The 22,615-nt window shown below is 35.0% G+C and overlaps 1 protein-coding gene across 7 annotated transcripts in view; it reads right to left on the reverse strand.

The window, feature by feature from the left end:
• Nucleotides 1-22,615, reverse strand: part of Slc4a10 (solute carrier family 4 member 10) — a 416,671-nt gene that overhangs the window by 4,640 nt on the left and 389,416 nt on the right. For 4 of the 7 annotated variants that reach the window (XM_023713849.1, XM_004629881.2, XM_023713846.1 and 1 more), the window contains 7 exons: nt 21,534-21,785; nt 19,934-20,002; nt 15,555-15,728; nt 14,737-14,859; nt 7,647-7,714; nt 4,503-4,619; nt 3,635-3,673 (listed from right to left, as the gene is read on the reverse strand). In XM_023713849.1, coding sequence (XP_023569617.1) covers nt 3,661-3,673; nt 4,503-4,619; nt 7,647-7,714; nt 14,737-14,859; nt 15,555-15,728; nt 19,934-20,002; nt 21,534-21,785 — 816 coding nt within the window. In that variant the 3' untranslated portion in view covers nt 3,635-3,660. The remainder of the gene's footprint in view (nt 1-3,634; nt 3,674-4,502; nt 4,620-7,646; nt 7,715-14,736; nt 14,860-15,554; nt 15,729-19,933; nt 20,003-21,533; nt 21,786-22,615) is intronic. The other 3 variants (XM_023713848.1, XM_004629872.2, XM_023713847.1) reach the window with 2 other exon arrangements.

Here is a 22,615-nt window from a genome sequence, read left to right on the forward strand (position 1 = left end):
TTTCTAGCACTGGTAGGTACTTTTCCAAAACTGCTGACCTTGGGTGTCAACTTTATAAAATATAGCAGTTTTTCACTACTCTGAAATAATGTGGTTTATAGTGAGACCTGTCTACCAATCTACTCAACAAGCTTCAGAGGAACTTGGAACACATATGTACATCACTATTACCTTGGATCAAAACCAGGCATCCTACAGATGTGGTAGAATTTGCTATCAGTTGTTAGAATTTTCTTGCAGTCAAACTGGGTAAAATTTCTGACAACTAAAGTGAAGGAAATCATTGATAATATATACTTCTGCTCTGGACTCCACTTTTAAAATGTTATCTAGGTTTGTGTGAAACCTATTATAGCAAGGCAAGGATGAAATGTAACTGAGCAAGATGGACCAAAGGCTTCACAGGCCTGGAAAGAGCAGAGCCAGCTTAGGTCTTGAGAGACTGGGGCAGGTAACTTGGTTTTTAGGGGTTTTGCCTCTAACTTTTGGTTTGGTTTCCCAATGGATATTCTAACAGCCTCCAAAGTTTTATAGCTCCTGGTTGCATTGCAATGTCTTAAACAGATACCAAGAGAATACAGTAGCTTGGGAGAATCTTGCTCTTATTGATATTGATAGTTTTAGGGTTTCTACAAGCCACATTCATTCTGGTTGGAGTGGCACTGTTACAAAGATGCAAGATATTAAACAAAAAAGTGGGATAAAAATGAACCACATTTTGCACCTGTATATACAAAATAGTTAGGATAGATATACAGCTAATTTCTCTTAATTCAACAAATACAAAGATTTGTTCTAATAGTGTCTGTGGACAGTATATCATGTCTGCATCTTGTGCAATGAATAACCACTAAGACACCAATATGCATTCTATTAATTATTGAAACTGTCCTACTAATCATTTTTGAAACTGTCTCATTGCTGTTTGTTTCTCAATAAAATTATTAAAAAGCTGCAAGATATTAACCAATAACCAAAGGATATTTTTCACATGAAAAAGCTATAGATTACATGATATAAAAAAGAAATCAGGATATATTTTCATTCTATAGTATTCTGAACCAAAAGTCTTTGGGAATATGTGTTCAAAAAATAAGTAACAGGACTAATCTATTTAAAATTGACCTACAATACATTAAATTTTTCACTATAATCAATCTACTTCCAAAGTAATCCAAACATATTTTTAAGCAATTAAATGTTTCTGTTAAAGACCATCACATCTTTGCTATTTACCACAGGAAAAAAAACAGAGGAAGTGTTCAGAATATGTATTCATATAATTCTAAAAGAAAAGCAATTTATAAATTTGACTGTCTCAGTCCCAGCATGGTGGCACATGCCTGTAATCTCAGCACTAGGGAGCCAGAATACAGGAGGATCTCTGTGAGTCTAAACTGCATAGTGAGACCCTGCACAAAAAAAGAGACTTTCTCAAATTCTTCACCTATTTCTCATACCAAATGTTTTACTTTGAACCCAACAACCTGGATTTCATACTTCAAAAGAAATCAGAAATATACCACACTTTTTCTGTGAAAGGGTCCATGAGTATATATTTCCATATACCTTAGAAACCATCCTTTTCATAACTCTGATTTTCTTTTAAGAGTTATAGAAAAATGTAAAATTATTGTGAGGATGATTCAGACTGTAGCAAGGATTTGGGGGAAAGGAACATGAAGTATATTTCAGAATGCAACATTACTGCTATTTGACCCAAGCAAAGAAAAACACAGTAGTTTTGAAACTGTTTAAAGACACCAATCTTTAACTGCCTTTGGGGTAAATTTTACAGGAGTTGAGAACAAGAGAGAGAGAGAGAGAGAGAGAGAGAGAGAGAGAGAGAGAGAGAGAGAGAGAGAGAGAGAGAGAGAGAGAGAGAGAGAGAGGAAGAAGGAGGGGGAGGAGGAGGAGGAGGTAAGATAAAAGGGAAGGAAGGAAGGGAGGAAAAGATGGAGGGAGAGAGGAAATGAGGGAGGAAGGAAGGAGGGGAGAAAGGAAGGAAAGAAGAGGAGGAGGAAAGGAGGGAAGAAAGGAGGAGGAAAGGAAAAGAACAGAAAGGGAAGGAAAGGGAGAAGAGGGGAGGGGCGGGAGCAAGGGAAGGGAAGGGTTTAACTCCCCACCTCCTGGCGTGAAGAGAATACACTGAAGGTCTTGATTTGTTTAGTATAGGGATGACCCTAAAGCTGCATGCCTGTTCCTTATTATGCCTAAGATGTTTGAAATGCAGTGAGATAGTGAGGTTAAGATTGATAGCCCAAATCGTTTGATAATAACAATAAGCTTTTCTTCTGGATGGTTAACAACCTAAGTTTGCAGACCAAAATTAGACAAAAAGGAGGGATACAAGGAAAGCCAACATTTTGGCCCTAGCCTTCTAAGGTCAATTAAGACTCAGGACATATGAGAACTTGTACTGTAACGTCATGTACCTCAGTAGTGTCCCAAATTTTCTGATCAAGAAGATTATGGGGCCAAAGAGGAAAGTGATCGATGACATAGAGTGGGCCTAAGGAGAGTCACATGGGGAGAAGATACTCTCTCAGGCTTTCACAGAGAGCACATTGGCCAAGCAATGGCCGTGACTCATCCACATGGCTGCACTGATAAAGGTTCTACAATCTGAGGTACAGGATCTCAGGACAAATCCTGAGGGCATTTCACTGACCTTCTCAGACCAAAAAGCTACAACTCTTGTTGCATAGGTCCTGCTTTACCTTGGTCTTAACCATCCAGCAGAAAAGTATGAAGACGAAATTATAAGAAATAAAGCCATGCTGTTAAGTTGAGCTGTGGGGGACTCAGGTCAATAATTTCTGACATTGCCAGTTAAACAGAAGACCCAATGCTATTATAGGCTACTGGACTCTTTTAGAATATTTTGCTGAGTTCACACACCTATAATATTCAATAACAGAACTTAGAAAAAATGGGATATACAGATGAATGTCCATTTTGTATCTGTGTATTCAAAGTGGTTGGGATAGATATATAGTTACATTCTGTTAATGAATAGAATGATTTGTTGTAATGGTGTTTGTAAATAGGATCACAAGTCCGCATCTTGTACAGCAATTAACCACTAAGAAGAATATATGCAGTGTATTATTTGTTGAAAAATAAAAAAAATAAAAATAAGTAAAATAAAATAAAATAAAAAAAAAAGCTGCATGTCATCTTGGGGTGATAAAAACTAGCAACACAAGGTGTATTTCGCAAATCCAATGTAGCCTCTTTTCTACGACCCACATTTCCATTTATATCTCCGAAGGCCAGGGATCAATGCACCATGATAACATAAATGGAAGCTCCCAGATTTGTAATTACTTAATTCAAAGGATAGTTTTTTTTTCCCAATCTAGACATTTGATGACATTACTAACTGTCATACTGTGAAATCTGTTAACTTATATAGCATGCATTTCTGTAAGTTACACAGGGAAAGCAAACTGACTGAAGTTTCACACACACTTACTGTAACACCATTAAGTTCCAACACTGGAATCAAGACTCCCCGTGTCTTTCACCTCCCCAAACCTCACACAGGACATAGGCTGACCAGTCTGCCAGAAGACACCATTCAACATAAGGAAAAACAGCTAAGGAATAGTGTTCATGGAGAAGGTCTTACCTTTGGGGAATCAGCTTCTAGAGTGATTAGGAAGGGGAGCTTATGACAAAAATGTGATATAAAAATTAAGTAGATAAAGTTAATTTAAGGTTATGAAAATAAAGAAACTCAATAATTATGTTGTCCCAAATGCCTCACTCACTCTAATAAGAAATGATACTAGCATAACACAAGAATTCCTCTTCATTTAGCTTAACATTTTAGAAGACTGAATGGAACAATTTAAATGCTTATTTATAAATTCTGAAAAATTCATTTCAAAATCCCACGATAACTCTCCATATTTAAGGACACAGTCTTCCCTAAGCATGCATCAAAAATCAGCATCCGAAACTACAAAGTCTGCTCACATGTTTACACAGAGTTGGGTAATCATGAGTAGAATTTTGATAACTGAAGGTTTGAGGGTAAGGAGGTTTAGGAAGATTTTTAGGAACTTGGACTAGGTGACTAGAAGTACACTAAACATTAAATCACCACCATTCTACATCACTTTTTAAAAAGGAAATAAGGAATGGGAAATGTGGTCAGACATCTAAGGGGTCCTGGGATGGGAATGAAAGAATACAATAAAATCACAGAGCAAATTAGTAGGCTAAAATGAATGTCCAAAAATGTCATGCATTAGGACTCATTTGTAGCTCCATTTCCCCCCCACTGTTATAGTTTTGGAGAAAACTTTTAATTTGAAAAGGAGAAATTGAAAAACATACTAACATTATAAAATTTATAATTTTTACTTCTTTTCAAAAATAATTTCTAAAATAGCTTAGATCTTAATTTGATGGGAACTAATATTCTTTTCCTACTGGAATTGTGTCATAAAATTATTGGAATTAGCATAACCTCATTATTTTAAAATTCAAACCTTTTAGAAGGAAAGCTTGACTCCTTATCTTTAGAGTTTTCAGCAGTAATCAGAAGGTTCCTCCACAAGGCAGTCTTTGACATTTCATCAGAGATATTGATAACAGATGGATCATCTCTACATAGGAGTTTGCCCCAAATGAAAGACAGTAAATAAGAAACTATAGTTATTCAATAATAGAAGCCATACATAGGAAAATTTATGATGATATGAAATTTTTTCCTGGATTTTTTTTGTTGTTGTTGTAGTAAAATACATATAACAAAACTTACCATCTTAACAACTTTTAAATAAATAGTTAAGTGTTGTTAACCCATATTCAAAATGTACAACCATCACCACTTCATCTCCAGGAGTCTTTTCGTCTTGTAACAATGAAATTCTGTGCCATTAAACATAACTGCTCATGTCTAACTCTGGCAACGACCACCATACATTCTCTATGATTTTTGAGTACTTTAAGTGCCTCATATAAGTTCAATCATGCAGTATTTGTCCAATGGGGACTGGATTATTTAATTTAGCATAATACTTTCAAGGTTCAGCTGTATAGTAGTATGTACCACATTTTTTCCCTTTAAGGATGAATAACATTTTATTGTATGCATTTATCACATTTTGTTTACTGTAAAGTGTTCTTGATGACTAAAATTGAGTATTGACTAGCTCAATAATTTAACAATCTGAAAAAATGTAAAGAATGTTCTATTTGCAACAGGCATTTTTCATCAAATATTGATATGTTGCAAATAGAATATTCTTTACATTTTTTCAGATTGTTAAATTATTGAGCTGGTCAATACTCAATTTTATAGATATGGATTTGGGCTGTGATTTTCTCAATTCATTTTAGAGATTCAATCCTATGAATGCCTTGCTGAGGCTCTTGCTCCTAACATTTGTAGCACTGCAGATTGTCTCCTTTGCTCATGACCTGCAGTAGCATCGCCCTGACTTAGAGTAAACTAGGGCTTTATTATAATAGCCTTTCTACTCTGTAGCCCCTGATCCTTTTCCTCGACCTTCTCCAGCCATCTTACCCTGCTCTTGATTCTTCAGTTACAGTACAATGCCTCTGGCTGTTATAGAACATTGCAAGCTTATTGCTGCCCCAGGGCTCTTCTGTGCCTATACTGTTCCTTAACTTGGTAGAACCCTTCCCACACTTTGTTCAAATGTTATCCTCCAAGAGAGATCCTTGCTGATTACTTTGTTAAAATTGCTGTGTCCACCCCCTATACCATTCTTATCCCTTTTATTTGACTTTTGTTTTTATTTCACATTTTACCATTTAAAATATTATGTTGCAAGTTGTTCATTTGCTTATGTTCTGCTCTCTACCTCTATTCTACTTAAATACAAGTTTCATGAGGACATGGATTCTTGAGTATTTTTCACTGCTGTTCCTCCAAGAATCAGAAAGAGCTGGACATTTTAAGCTTAATGACTAACTGTTAAAGAAATGAATACAGCCTGTGTATTTGACAGAGCTATTTCCACATGGTTGGGGGAATGAGCAATGTCTTGGTGCTTTTTCTTAACCTTTTACAATAGAACTAATTATAGGTAGCACTCAGGATCCCTAGGGGTAGAAACACAACCAAATAGCAGAACTAATTAACCACAGACCAAGTAAAATAAAGTAACTCAGAAAGTGGCACATTTTTTTTTTACTACATGTGGGTAAGATACTTCTGTTCTGAAACAGAAGTTGTGCTCCAAGCCAACAGAGATCCAAAGCTGACTTCACATGAGCATATCATGTGACCCTAACAAATTCATCACTTAAAATGAAAAAAACCTTGGATCTCTTTCCCTTGCCCAATCTTGAAATGCCTTCTTTAAGTCTTCTAACTTGCCTAGATAATTTCCTAGTAATTCAAAGCACGAGATGAACTAATTTCCAAAAACAACATTATGTGTACCTAAATTTTTCATGGTACTATGTGATAATGAGTCAGGTGAGCAAAAGTGTTTTAAAGGGCTGAATTAAACACAAGTAAACTTTAAAAAAATGCAGTACAACTTTGACTATTGCATATGCCAGCACATGTTGTGAACTCCTATACTGGAATACAACATGGAATATTTTTCTAACTTATTTAACTATGAGGTCCTCTTGGAGTGGTATCACCTGAGACTAGATTGCCATAGAATGTACTTCAGAATACACTTGATACAACCAAATCAACAGGATTTAAAGTGCTGTCAAGGAAAAAAAAAGAGGAAAGCTAAAATGCCTTCTATCTGTGCTATCCCCTAAGTGGTAGGTAACTATATTTTAAAAGTTTTAGGGACTATGATTTTAGAGAAAGCTTTTGAAGATCCGTGACTCATCCACATGACTGACACTGACAAAAGATCTACAAACTGCTGTACAGGGTTTTAGGGTAAATCCTGAGGGGATTTGACTGACCTTGTCAGATACAAAAGTTACATTTTTTGTTATATAGGTCTTGCTTTATCTTAGTCATAACCATTCTCTTGTATTTTGTATTTAACATTGTCACAGATCCCCTCTCAGAGGAAATTCTCCTCTGCTTTTTTAATAGCACAGGTACAAATTATCCCTAAGAACTCTGGGACAATGAAATTTGGTACCAAATAGTACTTAGGACAGAATTTAACAAGAAAACTAAACTAAACTACATTGACAGGGAATGAAGAAAGACTGTGGGTGGGGGGATGAATACGTATTACTAGCCAAATTCTTGCAAAGTTTTTTATTATAACTTGACAGAATTTGCTTTCCTTTGCTATGTCTTGGTAATGAAATATGAAGTTTAATGTATTTAAATATAAAATATAAATTCAAATATTAAAATATAAGTCTTTCCTAAAATGGCTTATATGACTGAACCCTCTAACTCAAGAAATAGATTATATCTTTGAAGTACCTTTATTAGGGCTCCTGCCCCACCTCCTTTTATGCTACATGGCTACAGTCAAATAGTTCTATCAGAAGAACTGAGTACTGAAATCTTGGTAAGCTAATTCTTAGTCTCAGGTTTTCCCCCTACTCTAACACACAACTTCAACAAATCTCTGCAAGGATCCATACAGTATGAAATTCTTAAACAGAATACCGTATATGTCAAACATACTGTATTACTTACATTGATGTGTTTTAAATGTGTATCTCACCTGTAGTGCCCTTCCATGGGGAGTTGTACTGTACCCTCATCTTCCATAGCTAGCATACTTTGTTCTTCCTGGAAAGACAATGTAAAGTATATAAAATGAACCTGATGAATCTCCATTTTACATAAAAGAAGAAACACAGATTAACATTTCATTATCTCATTAACCTCCAGACCTTCCACTTTGTTTGCATTTATTAATACTAGCACAGGGCCTTTCAATAAAGCCTCAGCTACCAAGAACACAAGTAATTAATGAGAGTCTCATAACACAAAGTAATTTAAATGCTAACAACAATCTCCTTCATGTCACTCAATGTGAAACATAGTTAATTTCCAAGCAGAATTTTTAAAAATTAATCTAAATTTTACAAGGACAAAAATATGAGTAATGTAACCAATTTTGTCATTATAAAGTTTAAATTACATTCCCAGAATACTCTAATAAAAGGAGATGAAAGATGTATTCACAGCAGTGGTTTTCAGACTTTGTACAAAGAATTATGTAGAAAACTTTGCTAGAAATACAGATTACTGGGGAGGTTCTCATTCTGCCAGTCCACAGAAAGCATTGATATCTACATTTCTAATGTTTTCCAGGAGATGATTATGTTTGTCCAGAGACCACACTTTGAGAACCACAGTGTTCTAGGGACTTAGAAAGGGACAAAAGAAGATATATTCCTACATGGATCAAACATAAATATGTCTTAATGGAAGAAGAAACAGAATAGTTTAACTCTACTTAGATGCATCTTTGGTCTTTGCTTTATGCTTCAGACTTCTTAAAATGACAATATTGTACTCTTTCGCCAATTAGTGGAAATGTTTTAGATATTCATATATCACACTTTAAACTATATCTTTGAATATAGCTTAAACTATACTCAAACATTTGTTTCAAATCTTTCATCTCCTGTCCTCTTTTAGTAGTTTAGTAGAGATAAAATGGCATAAGCCAGTTTAACCAGCTTAACCTAAACCAGCCAGCCTGAATTCATCCCATTTAGTTCTAAGCCAGCTGCTAAAGAGACATGACCTTCGACTGATGCCATTTTTCTTAGCAGGCAAGGCTATTCCTGGGATCCCCTGTATTCAAACCATGGCCATCCACCTGCAGACTCCATAGTCTGAATGTTCTATGCCATATTTCTTGTAATATATTTAAAGAGACAAAGTGTTTTCTAGTGCCTCTTCAGCTAACCTATGAATATGTAATACAATGTGGGGGCAGGTCTCATTTCACTCCTGCAGCATTTTCCAAACCTGCTGGCCAAAGCAGACCCCTCCCTACAGAAATTTTGGCTATGATGCATACAGAATCTCTATGCCAAGTCTGTGCTATAGCATCATGGCAAGTCCAGGAAACTAAATGAGCGTTGCTACTTCTGTGCTTACATAGTCCCTGTAGAACCTTATTATTTTATATTACATGGGACAATGGCATACTCAGTACTTCAAAAACTAATTCCATTGTCATTCTGCTATTTAAAGAAAAGATATTCTCCTAAGGTCCATCAGATGTATTTTATTACCTGTACTTTATGCCTCCTCCTGGTGTCATTTGGCAGTACTATTAGACAAAAGTCAAGGTGAATATATACTACTATTAGTTTAAAGTTGTCTGAACACAAACTTATGGCCTAAAATTAGGCATGCCTTGCAACTGGGATTGGCAGAATTTATGGAAGATGATATGTACATCACATAAAACTGTATGTACAGCCTGAAGTTCATAAGCAGAACATAAATTATTTTTCAGGTAAAAAAGTATTATACTTTCTGTATGGAAGAGGTTACCTTAGTGTACATGTAGTAACATAAAGAAAACACAGTAATCCCCAAAACTAGAAAGTAAAACCAAACTATAGATGAAATGTAAACCTGTCAGTTTTCCCCTGAAAACTTAAGCCTGTTGGATAGTATCTTTTCTGGCCAGTTTAGAATAAAATGTCAAGAAATCAGGAAGGTTTATCAAGGAGAAAAAAGGCATGCACATGCACACACACGCACACACACGCGCGCGCGCGCACACACACACACACGCTGAAGAGAAGAGTGGTATCAATGCTTACTTAGGTTACCTGACAGCAGAAAATGAAACCTCATTACTCAAAGTAACAGCAAGAAATTGGACTAAAGCTTTGCGAACAATTTTGTTTTTTCTTCTGATGATTTTCCACTTTTCTCTCAAATTGCTTTCAATAATTATTTTGCACTCTATGGCTTGTTAGCATGTGTGGGCTTTAAACTAGTCATAATTCTATCCAAACAAAAACTCATCACCTCTAAAGATAGCATTTCCAAGCCATGCTTATCTGAAGAGAAGGATGGCAGAGCAGCCGCTGCCTTCAGAGCCAGAAGGGAGCTGGGTGGGCCCTAGAGCAGGGATGGAGGGCCGGCTGCATCCGCAGCAGTCCTGCGAGGAGCCAAAAAGGGAGGCCTTCTGGGAGAGGCAGCAAAATCAGGCACTCGTTGTCACAACAATTACAACCTAGGTTTCCTCACTATGTGAGAAGAGAAAGAAGAGCATAAACTAGCCAGGTATCCGCTCCAGAACGACCTTAAAATGAGTTCCTTTCAGCACTTCTTTTACATGAGGTCCATCAGAGATATTCTAAACTCCATAACAGTGTTATGGAGTTGCAAGATACTAGAAGAATGATGATCAAAATGTATTTAGCCCTGAGTTTTGGAGAGCTTTGTCAATTTAAAATAAGAAATAATCATGTTGCAACATAAAAAACCTCTTTTAATTAAGATAGTCAACACATTCTCAGCCATAAAATAAAAGGCAATGAAAGCTATATCAACTAACAAGTATGGGAAATTAAAGTTTAGAAAATGAATCTACTCAAAATCACTCAAAGGCCAGCCAAATAGCTCAGCAGATTAAAGAGCCTGCTTAGGCAGACACAGGGGCCAGGAGTTTGATCCCCGGGCCTGCTATGCCAGCCCCGCCCCTAGGGTGTGCTGATACAGCGATTGAGACTGGTGTGGTGGCACGTGCCTGTAATCCCAGCACTTGGGAGGCTGCAAACACGAGGATCACTATGAGTCTGATCTATGCAGTGAGACCCTGAATACCCTGTAGACCCTGTCCTAAATACAAAATAAATAAATAAATAAAATAAAATCACTCAAATATTTACTAAGCAGGTATGATGCAGTAGGTACATAATTAATAAAAAGAATATACAGAAGTTATTAATTAATCCATGTAATACATCTATATTAAACACAATCTCCATGACAAGTAATCTGCTAGACACTGAGACATAAGAATGACAAGCCCCTCTCTTAAAAGATATAAAGGATCACCATAAAGCATGAGAATAGAGGTTGTGAAAGGGAAGACATGTTTAACTAAAACAAACATTATAGAGAGACAAAAAAGTCAGGAATAAATAAAATATGTTTGCATGACAGTGAGCAATTAGCCTCCTTACAGCTAAAGCTCTGTGTTGAGTTGAAGTAAAAATTAAAATTGTAGTCACTTTTTGTGTTTACGTCAAATTACATCATGAATATTAATTGTATTTTGTAGTGGCATAAGCTGTAATTCCTATATCATAATACCTAACAAATGTTCTGTCCTCTCACTGCCCTTATTAAAGTAAGCAACATCCATTGTATACCCACTTTTTAGCAAAGCTTATGTCTGTGTAGGAGCCCTCAAATATCTTGAAGTACACAATAGTAACAGAAGAGATTCAGCATTCACAAATGTGCTTATAGTATTAGAGAGAGAAAAATATTCAGCAATTTTGGAATTCATGTATCTTTAAAAAGGAAGGGGACTTGAAAATTCAACTTCAAACTCTTTACTTATACAAGAGAAAAATAAGGCTTTCAGAATCTAGCATGGAATAGATGCTTCAAGCATTATATATGATACATTCAAAACTATAAATGTCATATTTATAAATATTTCTTATTTCCAATGTTTAGAAAAAACAATACATATAATTTCAATAATGAAAACTTGAAGGATTAAATGGGGTATGAAAGATTAATATAGAATACATATAAATACATGAAGGCAACACACATTTTTATTAGGCTACTTGATTTAGTGTCTCTAAGAATTTATTACACATTATTATAAACAGAAATTCCAATAGAGTAACACATTTAGAATGTGGTTATTTCTGGAAGTTCAAATTTTGTGGTTCTGGCTTTCAAGAAAGTGATTATTTTGACTCAGAATCACCTAGAGGCCATGTTGACATAGATCTCTGACACTGTCCCTCTCAGGTCTGGAGTAAGGCCCAAGATTTTTCACCTAACAAATGTTAGATGTTGGTGGATGCAGCAGAAGTTCTAGAACTATGCTTTGAAAAACCACTAATAAAGGAAGGAGAATATGGTTGCCCCACCCAAAGAATCACTTACAAATGACATCTGTCTGTGTGATGATTAAGTCTCGCTTCCTAAACCCACAACCAAGTCAGAATTTCATTATCCACAACTTTGCTTAGTTGTACTGGTTTTCAAGTTGTTTTTGTATATTCTTAAAATTTTTCATGACCTAGCTTTATATAGATCACACGGTCAACTTGCCCTTTCTTTGCTTTCTTTTGTCTGTATATGTTAGAATGAACCTTCAGTAAATCAAAAAGTATAGATATTATCATTTCCAAAAAAACTGAATTTCCAGAATTTATGTAACTTTACTCCCCCTGCCCCCAGAGCAAACATTCTGCTGGAATTTTTTGCTTTTAACAGTAGTCTTTTTGTCATGTGTGTACAATGTCCTAGAGAATATTTAAGTAGGAAGGAAGACATGTTGGTACTCTGAGCACATTTGGACATCCAGAATTTGATTCTTCAGTCTTCTCTTTACACAGCAATGTGCAAAATGTCAGGGTTCCAATATTCATTTCTACCCTGATTATAATCCTTTCTTTCTAAAAACTGAAGCATATGTATATGCATATGCATGAAGTACATGAAAATTTGGAACAGAAGCTCTGCGACCTTGGACTGGCCTGTGTAGCTATTTATTCTGCTTTACTCATTATTGAATTTTAAGGTCAAATGAATGTTTTCTCAGTGCCATAAGACCAGAAATGGGCTACTGATAGGAAAACCTCAGAGGATAAAGGTACAAGATGTAACTATCATCAAAAGGACTAGAGGTGAGTTCACTTTAAATTTAAGTCTCAGAGAGCTGTGATATTTCTGCTATTTATCATCTTGCCAGATCAAGTTCAAAGTTACTTAATTATTTTGAGCAATTTAAAAATGCAACATTTCTGGAGAACTTGTCCATTTGCCACTTTAATGCACAGTCTTCTAGAAGATAGGGCCTTGATACCAAATGCCACAGTAAGATGACAGCCTTCAGTGGTGTCCATAAGCTCAAGAAATTAAAACACTGAGACCTGGGCATCCATGTAGGAAATCAATCAGGAACTAAGCTTTAGTATCATCTCCTTACATCTTCCTACTCTCTTCACTGATCCCACTCCTATAATAGTACTTCAAGTTAAAATACGAACATTTTTAAACTTCCTTATCTCTCTCCCATTCAATACGTAATTGTCTGTTTTGAAATCAGTTACAACTACAATTTAATACTTACTCATAGATTATTTCTTTACTGTATTAATAGTTTCTCACTTTCATGTACTGAAGTTGACCATATTAATCTTTCTGAGAGTGTAAGGATCCTTTTTTGGGGGAGCGGGGGCTAGCTCAGGTTGCATTGAGGTAGGGTCTGGTGCAGCTTATGGAGCTAGGGATCGAACCATGGTCCCCTGCAGCTGAGTTTGCCCAAACAGGCACTTTAAACAACTGAGCTAACCAGGAAGCCCCTGAGAATATACTATCTTTAAACCCATCCAATGAATGCATTCAGAGGTTGTTCTCAGACTTGAATCTGAAACAGTATATTGCAAGACTGTCCAGCAAATATTTATTTTTATGTCCTTGTATGAAGCATGAATTTTAGAAAAATCAAAATACTCAAAAAGACATAAGACCATTATCACGACCCACACATGAAAATCTTTTGTTTGCCGTGGGCCACCAGGGAGAAGGAAGAAGAACTATCAACCATAATACATGTAGCCTTATTGGCAGAAAATGCTGAGCAGAGACTTGATTAGTTTTATAGAATTATCTAGTCTCACCAAATGACACAGGAAGACCTAAGACTCCTATAACATTTACAAGTTTATTTCCAAAAGGAAAGAAGAAATATCTATGGTTTGAAAAATTACTTTGTAGATAGGGAAAAAAACACATTACTGATTATCCATAGAAGAAAAAAATTTAAAAATGCATAATTCTCACAAAATGTTATTTTAAAATTTTATTTCTATTTACAAAGAAATTCTTTTACATTTTACAACCTACAGGTTTAACTGCCAGATGTTCTGGGTCATTTTTTTCCATTTATGTTCCACAATGTCAATGTAAAAGTGTTATGATTAAATAGCCTTCAAAATCAATCCATGCTAACATATGAATTTTATATATGCCATAAAACTTAAAACAAATTTTTAACCTATGAAATGGAATAGGATAACTCAGTAGTTTGTGACGATAATTAAAATACCAAAATTCCTCAGGAAATATTTATTCAATCCTAAATCGCTTTGAAAGCAAATCAGGTCTTTTTTTTTCCTTACCTATTTTCCTTATTTCAAAAAAAAACCCCTAAGTTTTCATTAGAATCTTTTGATTGAATTTTTTCCTAGAAAAATACTATCAGTAATAATATAGTTCATCTTTTCCTCTCACATATTCACCCAAAAAGCTATCATTGTCTCACAGTAGGAAATATTTATGGATTAAAATTTTCTGCCATCCATGAATGAAGAGTCAGAAAAATAAGCCCTACAATTCTGGGGGTAAAAAGTATGTGTACATTTCACTTCGGGAGGGCTGGTTCCCTAGTGTAACATATTGGCTCTCACTCTCCTTTTAAATCTTTATGACTTTAAAAATTAAACTTCCAAGTCAGTTGGTTCACCCATGGTTGTTGGTTATCACTTTCTAATGATAAAAAGTCATTAAAGTTTAGCAAGAAATTACCACTGTCCTTTTTCTTTCTTTCTCCTTCATTATATTTTACTCTGACTTACTTCTTTTTCAGCATCTTCTAGTTTCTTTTTCTTACTTTCAGGCATTAAATCGTCCAACCAGCTGAGCTCTCGTTTGGTAAATAAGAAGTCCATCAACTTTCTTACAAACACCAGTGCTAACACCTAAAGAAAACAGCAAAAAAAGTTTCAAGTGAAAACAGTAGACATGGGTGACATATTTGCTACTTGGAAGAAGTGAGTTAGCCTTGAGTAGGACTGACATTAAAGTAACATTTGAAGTATTTGTGTATGAAGCATTGTCTGACTGATCTTTCTTCGCCTTTCCAACCGCATCCCCCAAATAATGGCTAAGATTTTACTCATTGTTGGAATTAAAGAAGCTACTTTAAAACGGAAATATATTTGATTTTGTTTCCTCAAATACATGAATCAGTTTAGACTACATTAAATGAGGCTTAGAACATTCTCATCTAGGCTGATCATTTTAACAATTACTTATAGTTACTCAAACTCATTATAATTTTTCCAACTACTTGAAACATAAATTTTATTTTAAAATCCCTAATTTTTGAAGTAGTTGTTAGTGAATATTTAGTGTTAAGTTCTGAAATTATACACTTTTTCATCCAGTTTCAATTAACTCAAACTACTACAAACATTTAAAACGACAGATAAAACTAATATGAATCAGTGAAATCCATGGTGTTCTCAAATCCTGTGTTAGTAAAGAGTTTTGAAGGCAAAGTTTATATTAGGGTTTCCAATAAATGACCCAATTGTTTCAATTTTAGTTCACATATTTTCAAAGAGGTTTGAAAATCAGAGGAAGAGAAGTAGAGTTGGAAGAAGTTTCATACCATCATAGGAAAAACAATAGCAGCTCTTGAAACTTTTATTATCCACAAAAGGCCAAGGCAACTCATCTGAATTACAGTGAAGAGATGGACTTTTCGGAGTGGTACATGCCTTAGGTATATGAAATCTGGTTGATGTTTTGCAGGCATCCAGAAGAGCTTTATTCTATCAAACAGCTAAAACATTAAAAAGACTAAATTAAATCAAAGAATAAGACAACAATCAGAGTAAAAAGAAGTTCAAAATTTGACTTATATTGGCTTATTTGATAATTGAGTACCAGGACAACAGGATTGATGCACTCATTATGAAGTGCTACATTTCAGTCTAATGATTATTTGTTTTCTTGAATATGGAGACAAGTTGTTTAGAAAGAATTTAAAGATAGTAAGCCAATGCTAAATAATGGAGAGAAGAACCCTTAAAAGCAAAATACCATCCTCTTTTTCATCATCGCATTATAATCTTCTTTTACCCCACAGACATTGCGCTTCCTGAAATCCTCTGCTCTGCCTTCTTCTCTCTTGGAATGGTTCATTCCTCCCAGCTTTCCCCTTTACATAGTCCCTGGTAACTTCTAGGCTTGGTTCCCTCCCTTACTCTCTCCGGAGTTCCAGTCATTTCCACCTTCTGTGTAGTATGTCCTGAACTCTTCATTAGAACTCTGATGTCTAGAGTGTTGCCACTTGGATCTCCAAAAAAGATTTTGATGTTGTCTTTACAAATTCAAATGTCTTTTTCGTTTGTTTTGTTTTGTTTTCGAGAAAAAAAATCTCACATTAGAATGCAGGATAGTGTTTAGCTCACTATATAGCCCAGGCTGACCTCAAACTCACAGTAACCCTCCAGACTTGTCCTCCCAAGTACTAGAATTATAGGCACACACCATCACACGCAGTTGGTGAACAAAACATCTCCACCATTTATATAACCTATATAAACTTCTGTTGATAAAATGTTTTCCAAGAAGGCTTGATTAATTCAGTTTAACTTCTAGATTAATTTCTTATCATATGCTCTCAAACCATTTATATATTATCCATCATATTTTATTAATATTATTTCTGTTTCAGGGCCAGGGAGATAGCTCAGTAGAATAAGCACTTCCCTGGCAAGCACAAGGGCCTGAGTTCAATCCCCAGTTCCACCAAAAAAAAAAAAAAAAAAAAAAAAAAGATTTCTGTTTTAATTTTGCTTTAAAGATAATACAATTACTTTGTAACCGTAGAATACTTTTTTAATTTTCACTTTGAGCTCTTTTAAATCAAGCAAACCAAGTTTTCTCAGTTTAAATTTTATAAATTAAATTTTCACAAAGCTTAAATTTTCAATCGCAATTTACTTATTAACCAATTGTAGTGTATATTAGTTTTATCTTATATGGGTCACGTTGTTTAATTTTTCTAAAGCCAATTTTTGCATTTTTCATGATTTCCAGTCAGAGGTAATTATTTACATTCACTTAAGTCATTGTTCTATTCCATACCATTTCTACACACTATTAATTTACAAAAAGTAATAATTAAATTATTACTATATATTACTATTAATATTTCTTAACTAACAGGAAAACTGTACATAATTTTTATCAAATATTTTAAAAGTAATATGCACTGGGACAATGGGCTAGAGTAAAACCACTGGGTCAAAACATTCTGGTTTACCCAAGCTTTTTTGTATATATACCAAGAATACTGAAAACAACTTAAGCTATCTTTCTTTCTGTATTCTCTAGCTTCTTTCCTTCATTGCTTAGCCAGAATCATAAGTACACTAATTCAGGCACTGTTATTCATGTGGTCATATGCATTTTTACCTTCCAAAAACATTTATTGAAACCTAATGTGTAGAGTAGTATTAAATGATGAACTCATCCCCGTTCATCTCCCTCTCCGTGCTATTCACAAGCTCATCATCAGGTCTTTTTATTTATATTTCCGAGATATGTAATTCTTTAAATTAGAAATCATAAAACTTGGTGCATGGTGGAGGGAAGAACAGGAAAGAAATAAAATAAAATTCTTTGGCTTACAACTGAATATTTCCATTTCTACAGAACAAAATTTTCCCCAGCTACCATTTCTCCATTTAGGAAGCTATGTTATTGCATAAGCATACTTCAATGTGTGGGTGCTTCGATTGTTATTGTTTAAATGGCACATTTGCTCTACTTTGGATTCCTAAAGTGTTGGAATGAATATAGATGTGGTTATATATCCGAATACAGAAACAGCATTCACGAGAACATTGTGATCTGTTTTCTCTGCCATGTTTCACAGTGAGAAGCCTACATAGTAAGTTTCTTAATGTTGCCAAACAGTCAGGTAATCTATAGATTCCTTCAGCTTTGAGCATAGATACTTATTTACCAATATAATTTTCATTAATCCATTAATAATAATCATGACAAATATATACCGAGTTTTACATTTGGCTTTTATCATGCTTCAGTATTACTATCCTATTGCCATACCCAGTTAGTTATACTTCCCAATAGGAATTCTGACTTCTCACCTTGGGGCTTACTTAGATTTTTACTGATCTGTTTCTCAGCATGAAAACGTTTAACATGTGCCTGAGTTTACTGTTCCATTTGTGTTATTTAAAACTCATTATATTTAATGTGTGGGCTTTGGGTAATATTTTCTTCAATTTTCATTTGCAGAAGTTGAACCCTAAATAATTCCAAAATTTGACATGCTTATTTAATCCTAAACCACTTAAGTATAAAATCATGTGAGTGTAATTGGGGGAAAAATCTGTTGGAACTTATCAAAATGATCTTTTCTTTGTTTTTTAAACTTCTGCTGCTGTATTTGTGTGAGCCTGGGGCCTAATAATAAATACTCTTCACTTACTGATGAAATTAGTACTCGTGGAACTGTTGCCAAAGGCAAAAAACAAAGCAAAAAAAAAAAAAAACCCTCAGTAAAACAAATAAATAAAACTTCATCAGTAATTCTTCCTGTATGCTTTGCCAAACCAATTCTATCAAAAGATACTTTTTACACATGAAGTCTTAAATGAATAAATGAAATCTTACTTAAGTAAAATTTAAGTAAATGAAAGTCTTAACCACCCCATTCTCCCAAATTAATTTTACTCAGTATTGAGATAAACAAAGCCATGACTTTGTATTAAAGTTTTGCTTCAGTTCTGATACCCAGCACTGTCCGATCTTCCAAATTCAGAAGTCAGTAGGTGGCTCGCTTTGGAACAGAGACACTGTGCTGCCTTTTTTTCAGCCAAGTGACTATTCTCCTATATGTTTTGAATAGCAATGAGACTAGCTATTTCATAGAAAAAGCTGTTATTTAGATTCTCCTTTTAGTTGACAAAAAATTATGCAATAAAATCCTCAAAGTTAGTCTCTTTCCAGAAAATTAAAGTGTTTGGCTAAATAATACTAAGTTATGAAATAGATTAGTCAAAGACAAATTTAAATAGAAATCTGTATCCGTTTTCTGGGACTCCAATAATCAGTTGCCACACCTTTCTTAATGCCCTAGAAAACTTCCTGCCCTTCCCCAGGCCCTGGAGACTCCTGGCATGCTGGGCTTAGGGGCTCAAGACTGCAGTCTTCTCCATCCTCACATGGCCTCTTCCCAGCGTCTCAGAGTGTTTCTTCTTTGCATCAAAGGACTCAAGTTATTAGATTTATGACCTACTTAACTGAGGCCTTTGAAGATAAATTAGATATCTAATTCTAAGTCAAAGACCCTCTTTCCTACTAAGGTCATATTCAGAGACTGCAGGATATGAATTTTGAAGGGAAACCACTATTGTGTCCAGCAAAGCATTGAAAAGGAATAAGAAGGAAAGCTTTGCCAATAGCCTCTGCTATGACTTAAAATGTATATGGAAGTTTGAAAATACAACTGCAAATTATCTGAAACTCCCTGTTTAAGAGATGAAATCTAATTTCCCTCCCTTTTGCACAAGTTGAATGTAGTGACTTACATCTAAAAAATAGCAAGTGGACTTACCATGCCCACCTGCAATTGTAGAGAGTGAATAAAAAGGAACAGCTTCTCCATAGTTTCTATGCTGTAAGCACACACAACCGTCCTACAGAGAGCCCCTGGAGGCAAAAATAAACACCCCCCCCCCCCGCAAAGCTGAAGCTTCCTGTCAACAACCATAGATAAACTGTGCCTGTTCTTCACAAGCCATCTTGAAGTAGCTCTTCCAACCTTCAGCTATTGTGACCCTCACAGCAATCTGAGATCTCTTAAACCAGAAGAACCCAGTTAATCTGTTCACAAATTCATGTCCCCCAGAACCAATGAGACAATAAAAGTTTGTTGTTTTATGATGCTGAATCGCATGGTAACTTTTTTAGGAAGCAATAAAAAACTAATGCTATATCTAAGTAATTTACCTGAATTCCCTTTAGAGATGAAGCACCCATGTAAAGAAACACTCCATATAGCACTGGCATAGGAATAAACTGTCAGAAAGTAATTAAAGAAAAGGCACACATTATTTTCCAATATGTTGTCAAGCTATTTTGCATTCCCCAAGAACAAACTTGAGGAAAAAAAATTTTAGAAGCAATGTAGTACAAACCAGAATACATGAGTTCAAATTCTACCTCTAGTATTTGTTAGCTTTGAAACTTTTGGTAAGTTACTTAAGATATCTGTGGCTTAGTGTCTCAATCTCTAAAATGATATGACAATGATAAGGTTGTGATAAGTACTTATTAGGTCAAAACCTATTTTTTAAAACCCCACAATACATAGTAAACAGTAATACTAACTATTGCTATGCTACAATAATTTTTTTTTTTGAGATAAGGTCTCATTACATAGTTCAGTCTGGCCTTGAACTTACTACATGCTCAGGCTGGCCTCAAACTCACTGCAATTCTCCTGCCCCAGCCTTCCAAGTGCTGGGATTACCACCACACTTGTATGTACCACCACACCCAGCTGCACAATAAATACTATCACTATGCCACTTTAAAGACAATTTGTGGGGCTGGGGAGATGGTTCAGTGGAATAAGTGCTTCTCTGGCGAATGCAAGGGCCTGATTCAATCCCCGGTCCCACCAAAAAAAAAAAAAAAAGACAATTTGCTTTTTATTTCACAATGATAAAATGTTTGGTTTAAAGATAAAGAATTAAATTTGTATTAAAATTTGGTCCTGTCCTGCATTTTGTCAGGTATTTGTAAAATATCTAACAAATATTTGTAAAAATTAAATAGTCAGAATTGTCTTTTTTAAACATCTCACCCTCATTGTGTATTAATAATTACTTATACAGCATAGAAATAAATTTCTGAAGATGTAATTGTTTCATTGATTAGAGGCAAATAAAGTATTACTTATTGATTATGCAATTAAAAATTCAAATTATAAGTAATTAAAATAAGCTATAAAAATTAGCACACCTTGGAAATACCTGCCAAAATTACATGATAAAATAATCAGTCTTCAATATTCTTCAGAATGGATTCAATTATTTTAAATATGAAAAAATAAGTATATGAAGTGATGATGTAAGTTAAAAAGTTTTACAGAGCATTTAAAATATAAAAATATGTACAGACAATATGAAACAGAGAATTTAAATATATAATATGTCTATACTTCTACTAGTTAATATTAATTGCTAATATATCTGTCCACTGACAAGAAAATAGAAACCTTAATTTTGTTAGGTCTACAAGTGACTTTAGGTCACAAGTTGGTTTTCAAATAGTAAATGATTTCTATAACTTGACCATCATTTCAAAATTATAACAAATTACACATCAAATTTTATTTTGCCAGGGCAAACTTTTAGGTATGTTCTAACTAGAGAGTATATCTCCTGGTCCCTCAGGTTAACAGTAATTCCATAAATATGCTAAAGAAATCTACCACTTGTCACATGATATACTTCACTTACAAATGTATGTCTTAAACTAAACTGAAAATTTTAAATATATATAGTCTGCCTTGTCTCAAACTCATACGTGCATATCTCATTACCTTCAGAATACTAGTCATAAAGACTGATGAACCCATAAGAATAAAAATCATAAGTCCAGTAACCCTTTGTTCCCGAATGCCAAGAAATTTGGGCTGTTCTCCTGGAGCTGAACATTCTGATTCCAGTTTCAGGCTGTTGACATGAGTGATGGAGAGGACCGTGGCAGCCACAAACCATGGCAGGCCCATGATGGAGCACACCCCAAGCATGACAGCCACCATCAACAGGTCCAGATGGTACCCACAACCTTTCTGTTAAAAAAAACAAAACAAAGAAAAGGAACCATGTCAACAGCAGTACTGAGGACGGTCTACTGGCAAGCAGCAACCACTTCCTGACAGTGCCCAACAGCACCCACATATAAGCTTTCACACACGGTTTGCAATTGTCCTTTTTTCTCTCAATGGGTTACTTTTTATTGAGAAGACTAACATAGAGTCTAACGACTCATCTATATTCATTTTTATCTCAACATAGTGTGATCTTGTTCTTATTTGTTTCCTTTTCAGCACTAGAATCATTCGGCTGCTCCTTAAAAATAATAATTTTTGCATTGTTCTATCTCCTCTATAATTCTATTCCAGTATCACTCATTCCATCTGCAATTCTACCCCAATGTCACTAACCTCCAGGTGCTGCAAGTTTAAGTGCTTTCTCAGAGCAGGCAAGAAATGTACGGAAAGCCTGACACAATGTGCATGTGCGGATCTGCTCTCTACATAGGGTGATGAGGTGAGATCTCGGAGATGGAACTCAAAGGCAGCATGAACACCACCTCCCTTTCCCAACATCCCCTGTAGGGATTAAAGATGTAAAACCTCTTATAAAAAAGTATCTTATTTTATGTGTCAATTCTTATTTTTAATTAAAAAACTACCACTTTATGAGAGGCAGTGTAATGAAGCAGCTGAGATTATAGGTCCTGGACACAGACTTCTGGGATCAAATACTGGCCCAGCGGCTACCTTGAGCAAATCACTTTCCCTCGTTGGCCTCTTTTGCCTTATCTGAAAAATAGTAAGTATGAGACTAGAAGGTATCACATTGGTATATTGTGAGAAAGAAAGAAATTGCTTAATTC

This window comes from Octodon degus, unplaced genomic scaffold (assembly GCF_000260255.1).
Source record: "Octodon degus isolate 3935 unplaced genomic scaffold, OctDeg1.0 scaffold00032, whole genome shotgun sequence".
NCBI classification, from domain to species: Eukaryota; Metazoa; Chordata; class Mammalia; order Rodentia; family Octodontidae; genus Octodon; species Octodon degus.